The sequence below is a fragment of the Rhopalosiphum padi genome, chromosome 4 (genome assembly GCF_020882245.1).
Source record: "Rhopalosiphum padi isolate XX-2018 chromosome 4, ASM2088224v1, whole genome shotgun sequence".
Taxonomy (NCBI): Eukaryota; Metazoa; Arthropoda; class Insecta; order Hemiptera; family Aphididae; genus Rhopalosiphum; species Rhopalosiphum padi.
The window spans coordinates 8,446,808-8,460,672 of NC_083600.1; the positions used below are offsets into that span (position 1 = coordinate 8,446,808).

Here is a 13,865-nt window from a genome sequence, read left to right on the forward strand (position 1 = left end):
ATCGAGTATTCGAGTAAAAATAATTGTTTGTCATGTTAACCATTATGCAACACGAATTAGGTATATTATTTATATATACATATATACTATTATCTATATTACCTTATGATAAGATGATAACATTAATCAAATGAAAGCTGACTAAATACTTAATAAAAACCATATTATAGCAGTTTAACACGTTATTATCGTTAATATTAAATACATTTTATAAAATATATTAAAAAAGTATTGCAAAGAAGATAATAATTTATTAAAAAAAATTAAATTAAAATGAACACATTAGGTATGTTATGTATAATAAACGTTTATAATTAAATACATGGATTACATTTTTATATTATCATTGTAATTATTATACTGTTAAAGAACTTGTGGATCTTATTCGTTTAATTTAAAACTAAACAAATAATATGGATCAACCAGAAGTAATTTCAGATATATTATAATATAATATAATATTTAGGTGAATATAACCATGTATATTGTACAATTGGCGTTCTCCTATACAACAACACAGAAACAGTCATTTTTTTTTGTGTTTTACAGTTTAGTTATGCAGAAAGTCGTTTCGTTGTGAATTGTGATGCTATATGTTATTTATACTTATAAAACATACCCTGTATTCGATGTACTTAATTTTCGTCAAAGCATCTTCATAATATAATATATGATAACATGGTTTAGAAATTCAACAAATTCTGCGTACATACATAGGTTAACAACAACATATTTTCCACACTAGTCGCTAAGTATTCGATAAAAATATCATACTGTGATGGCTTAGCGGGTGTACTATTAAAATAAAGTCTCTAATGAAATTAAGATTGGTTAACTTGGCGGAAATAAACCGTTTTGTTTTAATCAACCAAAATTATAAGGGCAATCAAATAAATGTCGACACACTAAATGATAACTATACTCGTGCAACTATAGCTTGCTCCACGCAGTGAATTAAATAATTTATAATAATAATTATTATTTAAAGAAATAATTTATTTTAATCCAACATATAGATAGGGTAGATTTTAGATGGTAACAGTGAGGTAGTAGTATATTATAAATAATAGTTATAACACAAATAAAACGACAAAATGTCACGGAAATAATGCTTTGATAATGGACCGTTTTAAACCGGATTTTTCATGTGTAATGGGTTAATATAATCATATATTTATTATATACCATTGATAACACCGACAAAGTTTATCCGTAACGCGTTATCAATACAATTAGTTTTCATGACAATATCGAAATTATTCAACAAATATGAGACTTCATGTCTCCCAAATTTTCAAGCTACAAAACTTTAATAAAACGTAATATTTACTTGTATAAATTGGTTTTTGTATAATTTATTATTATTAATTATTGTGTTAAATGGTCAAACATTTTATGCGAATTTGAATTCTTAGACCCCGATACCATTAAATCGTTACAATGGAAACTATTTTTATATTTTTATATCTATTATGTATATTTGACAAGCTTACGTTTCTTTATAATGTACATACATTTTCATTAAAATCACTGCATATATTTATGATTTAATTTTATTTTCATATTTTTTTTACAGCCTATGGAAATTTGGGCTCTATACTGAGTAGTCAGGGTCGATTGGACGAGGCGGAAACGGCGCTGAGGACGGCATTACAATATCGACCGAACATGGCAGACGTGCATTACAATTTGTAAGTTCAAAAATAGTAATAAATATTATTTTGTAGTATATTATGTCGTTAGTCGCCCTAAAATATAACGACTTGGACATCACCCAAATGCTGCAATATTTACGAGCGTACCTGTATGTATATTGTATACATATATATATATATATATGTACAATGTATGTATGTATGAATATACATGTATATCGCATACATATTGGAATAAAGAAAAATGATAATTGGTTCATTGAAAAGGTATTATAATAGGTAATGTGCTAAAATATATAATTTGGTAGATAAAAATTATTTCTTAAAGGCGTATTACCCATTTTTTTCGTGTTCCACTTATGCAGTAAATGTATCATCCCAATACTTAAAAACTATGACTAACGTCATCCCTCCCAATCGCGTACACGTGTTTTTATTATTTCCATCGAATGTAATATATTAAACGATCAAATATCTTTTGAAGTATATTATGCTGTATTAAGAATACAAATTTCTATATTAAAACAAATAAAATGAATCTTTGATGGATTGATAAACGCGTCCATCTCTCTTTATGATACAAATAATGTTCATTGACTTACGACTTATTAAGAACTTACCTTAGTCTATACACACCAAGACATAAACAATCCAGTTAAGAAAAATAGTAAACAACGAAACGCTTTGAATTGATTTTATAATATATGATATGTATTTAACAATACATGGTCATATATTGTTGACGCATACAATGCAAATTTCTGAAATAATTAAAATAATATTGTGGTTCTTCCGATCTACAAACACATCAACACAAAACTGGGGCTAGACTTGAACATACTTGGACTTAGAGCAGAACAAAATTTAAATCGATTATTTTAATATATCTATCATTGAATTTATAGTTTTAACATAATTTGGACCGAATTTAAGCAACTGGTCCAAGCTTTAACCCACGTAATCCGTTTATAGCGGATTAAATAATAATAACAATATTAAAATAATCTGTATGGTCAAGTTGAGGAAACATTTTTTTTTTCATCATAGGTACAGCGATAAAATTCTATACAGATTTATTGTTACTCAATATGCAATATCATTATCATTTAGGAACAGTTTAATTTCCAGCTGCGGGGTTAATATTAAATAATAGCAATTTTGTTGCTTTACGATAACCCAAAATATCGAGTTAGTTATTTTCATATATTTAAAAGTATGTAAACCGACATACTCGTCATTGCTATATAAATTGATCTATGGTAAAGTTATGTGCATGACTATAATTTCTGTTTAATATATTATATTTGAAATAGACACGAACATATTGAAAGTATTATTGTCTTTGACTTAGGACACATACCGTATACTATATGTGTGTATTATATACATCGTAGATTATGCCACATTACGTCGAAAATCGGCAGATAGACAGCTGTAGGATATGTAATGGTATATAATATATATATATATATGTATACACACACACATGCGACTGGGAAATAAGTATAATAGCGTTGTATATAATAATAATATAACGTTAGGGCCCAAACCAACTTCTGGGGCTGTTATGATTGCGAAAATGTCAAAACGAATAGGACTAAAACGTCTTGGCGTATGCGAATAACGTTTCTGGCACTTTCTCTTTATTAAAACGTATCTGTGGCTGCACCAAAACCGCCCTATTCTTACAAACTCTTCCACCTTCCTCCAGTACGTCGCATTTGGTCCATTTCATTGTCGCGGAACACATAATAATCAGTGTATACTGTATTTATACACAAACAACCGAACAGCATTTATTCCTATGTATTATTATATATTCGTATGTACGTCAACGATGCCTCGTATGATCCATCTCTGCAGAGATTGACACTTCTGCCAAAAATTGTCATTGCTGCAATATTATAACACTCTCGTGTTACATTTATAGAATTTACTATAGTCCTAATATACATGCAGTGATTATTTTGTTATGAAACAGTTAGAAATTTAAAAATCAAAGCATTTTTAAATCGTGATTTCAAATACTGATGATAAAAAAATTATCAAAAAATGTAAATAATCGTATAATTCTCAAAGTAAAAAAATAGATCTAAATTGCCTTATATTTCCTTATAAATTATAATATTATATAGTTAGTTCAGAATAATCACACTAGTATGCCCAATTACTATTTTTGACCACCGTATAAAATACTATAATACGCTGCCAAATAGTTGAACCCGAGCCAATATCATCTGAGCGCCGTCTAATTCACCGGGTCTGTGGCGATAAAATAAATTACAAATTTCTACGATAACGGTTGGAAGTTATTTTTCTTCGCCAATTCGAAAATTCGAAGAATCAAAATCGTTTTCACCAAGTCGTGCGCTGGCTGTAGATGATTTCTACAAACTGTTTCGCTCATCTTTCAAATGTTTTTTCGTGGAAACAAACAGACTCATCTGGAACAATATATTGTATTAAAATAACATCAGGTTTCAGAGAAATTCTCGTTATAATAGTTTACCCTTTTCAGCTTTATACCCGTATTTTATTGTAACTTAGTATGCATACAAAAATGTACATGCATTTTCAGTGTAATTCGATTAAATTTCACTTCCGAAAAATTTACCCTTATAATAACTATAATGTTTTGGTGATAAGTAAAACTGACTGTAGTGAAAAATTCTAATATAAATTGATACGTAACGTGATTTTAGTCACCATCATAATGTTTTATAATGCTGCTCTTCGGTGGTGACGCATTTTCCAAAAATCATGCTACACATAATTTCGGGGTTGAAGTTTACTATCAATGGCCTGGTTATATATGTACTATGATTTGAAGTTGGGCAAATTTAATATCTTACTTTTATTTTTATTTTAAGCTCTTTACTATATGTGTTTAATAGTTAAGAACTAGGTTTTATGTGAATTGAATTTCAGTGTATTATTTGCGTATTTTTATAAGACGCGTTGAAAAATACCGCAAAAGACAAAAAACACAATACATATTGTACTACATATCATTAAAATATATAGTATCAAATGTGCTTCGTAATACAAGCATGAAACCAAACTTTTTAAAATGACATTGTTATAAATTTATAAGTTTCAGTAACAGTCAATTCAAATAAACAAATCAATATTTCATATCTAATCTTCAAAAAACATTAGGGCATAACATATGTTGGTAAAATAACATATTTTATAATAAATAAATTGGAGAATACTATCGATATTATTTTATTTTATTAAAATACACAATCTAACATCTTATATTTTATAAATACTTGTGGATAAACAAATGTGGTGTGTTTCGAATAGTTAACGAAACTATATTTACTTATAATATTTACAGAATTCGGAAGTTAAGACATTTACTTGACTTAGTATGACGTGTGGTCTGGTAGTAAGCGGAATTGCTTTGAAGCGACTAAGCTCGCATTATTAAGAGTATTGAAAAATAAAACATTCGTATTCTATGGAAAACCCACATACTGATAAAGTATATCCATAGTAAAACATTTTTTTTGAATACTGTTTTATTACTTTTATTAAAATATATAACTTGCGCACGATTATCTTGTTATAATAGAGTGGTTGTTGGATTATATCATATTGATTTTCTAATTTAAAATTTATAAATTTATATAACACATTATGTCAATATATTAAAGGCAATACACATGTATTTCGTTTTTTTTCATACTATTTTTCAATTTAATAAATTATGTTCATAGGACGGTACTAGATACCTATTTAATAAGTCATGTTTTTTAGAGATTCATTTTTAATTATTTGTGGGCTATGCATTTTATTTACTTTAATTGTATTTGTATTATTTATTTTGAGTTGTTTAACAAATATTCTGTTATGTTTATGATATAATGTTTGTATTTTGTACTCGTATTATAAATGCATGTCCATGTACAATGTACATACTACTAAAGCTTCTAGAGCAAATAATTTGGGTATTTACAAATTCGTATTTTAAATATATTATACTATAAACACCGGACAGCTAAAGTACCTAAGCATTTTTATTATAAACTATAAATTATGAACTACTATACAGTATTCAATATCCATCAAACAAAATATTAATTTAAGATATACTACCATATTATACAAATTTAGCAGTTACATCATTACATAATATGGTACCTATGTAAACAAATAATTCACATATTATATTTGACTTATTATGTAAAGGGGTTGTATAGAATATAGATTGCATATTTCTATAAAATAAAAAATATTAATATGTATATATTTGGTCAAACTCTGTATTTTTTATTTTATTTAGTGCTATGAGAAGATAATAATATAGAAGGTATATCATTGTAAATATATATGTATATGTAACATATATATTATATGTTACATTTTTACGGTATTGTTTTTAAAAACATATGGTATCAATTCATTAATTAATTAATTAAAAAAATAATAATAATAATATTACGTGTAACACGCACTCCGATTTAGTACTTGGAAAAACATAAAATACACATTATACTAAAAAATATATACGAAGTCGTTAAATTATAATTTTTTTTTCAGTCATTGGACGGTATTTCGCGGACAATAAATCAATAAATTTGTCTGCGGTAAATATCGAAAATATAATAATAATAATGTACGATTAAAAAAAAAAAATGAAAAAGAGAGAAAAAAAAGCAAATAATGCAATAATTGTATAAAAATTGAAAAAAATCCATTTTATTTGCGGTATTAATACAAAACGCGACTGACGCGCGGATACGATTTAAGGTCATCGGAATGTCCCTGTGGATTTCCGAATTGCGTACCTACTGATTTATATACACGCAATATACGAATTGACGCGTTTATCTATCCACCCCTATGCCACCCACCACTAAATGTATACGACCACGGACAATAGAAATATACGAATTGTGTTCGGTTTTACCGATCATTCGTTCGCTAAACAATATATAAATATATATTTAGTATATACACATACGCAGTACCTATGCATATTTATATATTCGTCTGTTATTCCGTTTAGTATTGAATTCAATATCCATCATTCGTTTATATACCGGAAAAACCAAAATTTAAGCTATTATACTATTTAATGCAATGATGATGGGCCATCATGGATAAATTGTAATGGTATCGCGAACAACCGAAAATCGTAGATCTTAATCGATTTAAACTGTTTCATTGATCATTGATACAAACTCAGAAAGTCTGTTTAGCTTTGGTGAAAAAAATATATGATTGATACGTTTATTTTCTTATTTTGGTGATGGTTAACGCAATAAAAATACTATGTATTATAATGTATAATAATATAAATTATATTATATTATTATGATGTGACATTGTATTAATACTCGTTTAAATGCGCAGACTATTAGAAGCTTTTGGTGTTTAAAAAACAAATCAAATTAGAGATACAGCATTATTGTAACACTCAACGTCAGAATTTACTGATGAGAATGTGAGATGACTATAATGGAGGTGTAAAAATATTTTTGTTCATTCACGGACTGCAGTGATTATATACTTTTCATTATATTATTTAAATATTAAACATGTTTTTTCTCATTCGCGCGAGTATTTATATTAATTTGTTTATTTTGTATATTTTAAACGGGTGAACCCAGTTACAACTACTATACACATACATCTAGGATTTTTTTATTACATTACTATATTAATCTTAAATACAACACGATAGTACATACTACAGATTGTAATATAATTGATAAATAGGTTTAGTGTAATATAATATATATTGTGTTGTGACTATTATGATTGAAATATTTCACAGAAAGTAAACGATTAAGAATACAAAATAAAAATATTTAACAATGACAACTTAACTTGATGAGATATTGACATAGAATGTAACATTTACACAGCCAAAAGTCCAAAAGATTATTTAGGTAATAATTAAAGTTATTTAATAAGGCACAGGAACACAGATCAACATTTAAAATAATTAACAAGTTGTAATAAGCTACTTATAGGGGCATTTTGAGTTTTTGACCATATTGTTAACGTAATAATCAAATATCTACCAATATTATTATGTTTGTAATAGTTAACATGTTCAGCTGTGATGGTACTTCGCAAATTATTACACATTTTTTTCTCTGTCGATCGCGTTTAACACCTCAAGTGTCTCCCCCTTTCTAGCTGTTCTAGCTATTTTGATTGCAGGTTTACATGTGATATATAGTGCAATAACAACATAATATATTATTTTATTCGTCAATAATACGTGTCGTGATGGGTATTCGGGAAGAAGTATCGTTTTTTTTAATTTGTTTTTTTTTTTTTTTGTTAGTGACTAGTGGTGGGGTGTAAAGCGATAACGAATGGCCGTTCAAGTTATTTGACAAAATATCAGCTATATAAAACAACCACACGCCACACACTATATACACATATACATATACACATGGTGATCGTGAACAGTTATGGGGTGTGGTTTTAAATTATGACGATGGGCTTAGAGCTTTATTTCGTCCGTTCTCCCGATTATGAACGCAGACTGTTTAACAAAAAAAAAAAACCCTACGACATTCTGTCGCTCCCCCCCCCCCCCGTCAATACTCGCTTCTTCCATCCAAAAACCGTCGAACCACTATATTAATACATATATATATTCACTTTGTAGTAGTCGTCGTCTACCCTGCACCTCCGCCAAACTACCCTTAAACTTCATATATACAGAGAGAGAATGAGTTAACGTGCTATACAGTTTAATTTATTTCCTCAGTCGATTTCAGTGATTAATGTATTTTTATAGCTTCAACTTTCAGTTATATGTGAATATGTGTGTACATAACAATATATTTTTTTTTAAATAAAAATACGAACTTTTTATGTTTAAAATATTTTTTGACGGAAAAAAAATGTGTATTTTATAATTTTATTTTTTTTTTAACGTATGAAACATAATTTATTAAATAATATTCTTATTTATATAAATATAATGTTTGTAAAAGTGGATGATTAGTTCCTGAATCGTTAAAATTTCATCTGGCCCCTTCGCTACCAATTCGCCATAACTTTAAATATTAAAAGTCTTCATAAATAAAGAAAATTTATTTATATATTATTATACATCATAATTCATAGTATATAATATAGCTAAATAAAGAAACCAAAATACCATAACTAGATATTAATATCCCTAAATTGATATAGAATAATGAGAGCTACGTACTACTAGTACTAGAGCTACGTATATTATTTGTCTAGGACTCTGGTATAACACAAATAACAATAATATATAATTTGATCGCGTACCTTATATTATAATAGTAATATAATAATATATTTGTACGCATTCTCTGGCCCCTGACCCCCGTATATATATATATATATAGTCGGACGAGATCGTAACCACGCATTCTATTGAACAATAGTGGACGACGAAAAAGGCTCTTTCCTCCGACCAACCATCCACCCATCCTCCTCCGTCTAACGGTCGAATGCCAATACCCTTTTCGCCGCAACAGTTGGCACGCTGATCACGAACCTCTGCCCATAAGGTTTGCAGCGCGTTCAATCTTCCCACAAATAGGCCACAGCTCGTTATATTCGCTCTTCGGCGACTTAAACATAGGTGTTTGTGTATTTAAGCGTTTTATTTTTCAACAGATGAATGATATTTATCACCATATTACATGAGTTTATATTTTATACATCGTTTAGTTGTGTTTTTGAAAAAATATCCATTTAAGACAATATATATAAAAACGCTATTAAATTTATCAAAGTAGGTATAATATGTCATATGACGAATCATCTGAAAATATTACCATATAGCAGATTGACGGCATATTATTATACTGTAATTATAATAGTGTACCGCTATGTAGGTTCTCGTGGCCGTGATGCGACGCTCTGCTCAACCCGTTTCCAAATTCCTGTTCGCATGGCGTCACCCACATACGTTATACACTGATACACATAATATAAGTGCACGAATACGAATACATATAGAATATTATGTATATAGTATATACGCATATGGCACATTTGCAAAATTACTCGATTTGGTTTTCCCGTCAAAAACAAACGGCCCGGCCAAAAACTCTATTAGCGTAGACCCCGACAAACTCTGTTTTAGCAGTCGTACAGTGCATATACATACAAAAACGTATATTTATATGTGTGTGTGTGTACTATATGTGGTGTACGATATTATTTCGCTTGTCCGTTTCCGAAACGGCTCGTCGTAACACACCCCCTTCCGTCCCACGATCCCTTCGACCAAATGGACGCGAAACGTTCTTTTATATAATATACATTATACATATAAACAGGTTATATAACGCATATTGCGTGGATGGTGCAGTGTATTTTTTCGTCTATCCCGAATTGAGTCGTTTGGGGCGACCCGAAATTAGTCCGAAATAAAACCGTATAATATAGCGATAGTTACGACTATTGTTTACGCGTCTAAATAGTAACAGCGATAAGATTATAAGGATTTATTATTAGTTTTGAAATTGCTTTGATGCCTTATAATAGCAATAAAATTTAATGTTTCCATTTGACAATTGAATAGTTTATTTGTCTTCAATATCATTATACTATAATGCAACAATATTATTAAAGTATAAGAATAATAATATTTTTTTTTTATCTCTATCATATTACCAAGCCGTAGCTGCGATTAAAATATTATGTATTGTCACTGCAGCTCTGCTCGTGTTATTACTTTTACCGTCGTCATTACCTCCGGCGACAATATATGTAACTGTGCGTGTATGAGCCACACATGTTTAACCATATTTTAATATTTAAGTATATAATTTAAATTATAATTTACCTACAATTATTTTTAATTTATAGAAACAATACAATTGTACGTATTTTATGCGTGACTTTTAATTGTTATTTTTAATGATAATCCGAGCAACAATATAAAAAAAAATAGTCATTAGTTATATTTAGTAAATGCGCATAATATAGTTTAACGTTTAATTCGATATTAATTCGCAACCCCAAAAACAAATTCGTCTCCACAAATGATATGACGTACATTAAACATTCGATCAAATGCATGAAAACATACTATAGATGATAACAACACTTAAATAATACAAATTATCGTATAACTATAGACTATAGTGTTCTTATCGCATTCAGTTTAAATTTAATTAATCTTTTCACGAATCAGGCTGTGAGATGTATCCAGGATCCAAATTAAATATGAAATTTGACGTAGACACGAATAAAGCGAACGATTATAAATATCTTACAGATGGATATTGAATTTAAGCTTACTTGTGCTTACTGATATATATTAAATAGGTATAATGTTATACGCGTGTACCATATTATTTAATAATAGCTTACGGATGGTAATTATTTACTATAATATCGTATGATTTAATCAACACTGTCGTATATCAAACAAAGGCTGTAGATAATAATACCCGAGTGGTTCTATACGATACCGCTTGCGAATAACATTATAATACAGTTTGAACTGTATACTGGACTGACTATATTATGATATAATCGTATATATTGTCAAATAATATTATGTATTGTGCTTGCTGCTCTCAGATAATTAATAATAATATTACGAAGCTATTGTTAGGACGGTGCGGCAAATGGTATAGTATAATAGCGTGTGGAGGGATTAGAAAAACCAGTTGGTTGAACGAAACTCGTGGTACCTCCCATAAAGTAAATGCATAATAATAATATAATATCGTATCGCGTCAAAGTTAATATATTAATTATGATGTCTACATCATGTAGGTGCTTTTGGTTCTGTCGGCTTTTATGAGTCTTTCGCGTCTATTGGAAGTTTTTTTTTTATAATATGTATATAAATACTGTCATGTCGTCATTGATATTGCAGATAATGATTTCTCTATAAATTAATTTCGAGAGATGTGTATTATTACTATGTGTACAACAAGATAATAGTTTACCACTGAGCCTTGAAACTTTAATACCACGCTTTAGAGCCGACCGCGTATTTTATTAATTAAACCATAACTCATGCTAGCAGATGGTCGTGTAACGGGTGCCTACATTATTATACAGAAGATTGAAAGGTTCCTTCACTCACTCTCACTCTTTCTCACTATCTTTCTTACTCTCTCTCTCTCTCTCTCTCTCTTAATATCTAAAAATATTGAGAAAACGGGCTCATTTCCTTTGCTCTTATCTGTTTATAAAAATTGGGATATAAAAATAATAAAACGCCTCTTCGCTGAAAGAACAGTTCCGTTCAAACTTGCGTGAACCTCTTTATTTATTATTTTCTAAAAGGGTTCCTCTGTTCTTTACTTGCAGTCTGGAGACTACTTAAAAACCGACGACCGCACATTACCCACTACAACAACCACGTGAGACTTATTTAACCATATAAATCATAATATATTGTAATAACTGTGTATCTGTATGTTACTGCGTTTGACCATCAGGTATTTATTAATCTATTAATGGGATGCAAATAATGCGAATAATACGAGCATTATAGATAGATTATAATTATTTGAATAACGGGTCGGGTAAATATTACCGTTAAACAAGTACGGTTGAATATCAGGAATAAAATAATATTATGTCACATAATGAATAGGCTATATGAGAAAAGTAATCGTAGGTCCTGTGTAAATTTTTACAGTTACCAATCGTTATATAGTTATAACTTTTTACGGGAAGCCGGTATAGCCAACGATAGGTCGCAATTTCCATACCACTGCAGATATTTTTATACTATAATATTGTATCACGGTATACATCGATCAGACGTGTTATTACATTATATTGCAGAAAAAAATAAAAAATAATTATATGTATTATAGGTATACCCGATAATTTATTATTCTTTTATATATATATATAAATATATATTATAGTCCTGTTGCAGCACCGCCCGCTGACTCGTATCAAAATTTGGCAAAACGACGTGACACGAGACCATTAAGAACTGTGTAATAGGTGTGTTTGTATGCTTTTTTTTCGGACACCTACGTTGGTGCTCGTAAGTATATAGCCAAAAGCATAAAAAAAAAAAAATCATACACACACATAAGTCCTATAATAAGTATAATCAAACACCCCATACCTCGTGTACGAAGACACGCCACTAGCTGGTATATGCGCACATGTATACCGCTTTCAATTTTCAGAGAGAAAGCTCGTCGCCGATCGAATCTTAGATTATTATTTCACGTCGGTTCAATATTTTTACCACTTTCCCCCCTTTATTGCTATCTAAGTTAGGAATTTTTAATTTTCCAAAGTGCTTTGAACACGCGCGTCACTATATATGTACTTACGTGTATAATATAAATGCTGTGCACAAAATTTCGTTCGATATAATACACATACCTATACACCACATTCAAACCATCGTTCTTGTATCGCATCGCAATGTCTTAATCATGTCATTTGAGATATTAATAATATTTTATGTACCCGTGAACGTTTTATCGTACCTATGAAATTATATTACATGATACAATTATAATATTATAATAATATGCCATGTTTAGGACATTATTTCCATTTTATAAAATATAACCGCGTAAAATAATTATACCGCTCAATTGACTCTTATTCACAGTCCAGATACACACATACAGCAAGTTTCATTAAAACATATTAATAATATTTTCAACAAATGTAATTAAGTGACTGTCATTTTCACTGTTAATGGAGTTCAGCTTTCAGATAAAAGTTTGAAATAGTTTTATATAGGTTTTTTTTTTCAAACAAGGATCGTCTACTAAAACTTCAGAACATGACAAAATAAGTTTGAATAATATTTAATTAAAACCAAACCTGACCTAAACCTTTATACCTGAAAATACTTTGTCAGTATTTTATTATAATATGTCTATCATAATATTATGCGATTCGACCAAATAATTAATTAGTAGAAATAAATTTGGTAAATTAACTTAACAATTTAACTTACTAGTATTCCTCTACTGGTATCAACGCTAATTCAACACTCTGTGTACCTATCTGATATATTAATAGCTGTGTATAAAGATCATTGCCTTTTGAAAGTTAGCGAAGAATGAAGGTATTTAAATTTACTTTATATGCCTGGAAACCCGATATTCAATAGCCTGTTTTACATATATATTATATGTAATTTGTGATAGTATGTATCGATTAAGCTCTGTCTGGTTTTGGGAGATTCAAACATTTTAAGCAACTTACACGCGAGTATATTGGACAAATAAAAAAAATATGCCA

The 13,865-nt window shown here is 29.2% G+C and overlaps 1 protein-coding gene across 3 annotated transcripts in view; it reads left to right on the forward strand.

Annotated features, from left to right (window-relative positions):
• The window catches only part of LOC132929856 (protein O-mannosyl-transferase TMTC2-like), a 285,751-nt gene that overhangs the window by 193,879 nt on the left and 78,007 nt on the right, over nucleotides 1-13,865 (forward strand). For all 3 annotated transcript variants that reach the window (XM_060995466.1, XM_060995465.1, XM_060995464.1), the window contains exon 6: nucleotides 1,577-1,691. In XM_060995466.1, coding sequence (XP_060851449.1) covers nucleotides 1,577-1,691 — 115 coding nt within the window. The remainder of the gene's footprint in view (nucleotides 1-1,576; nucleotides 1,692-13,865) is intronic.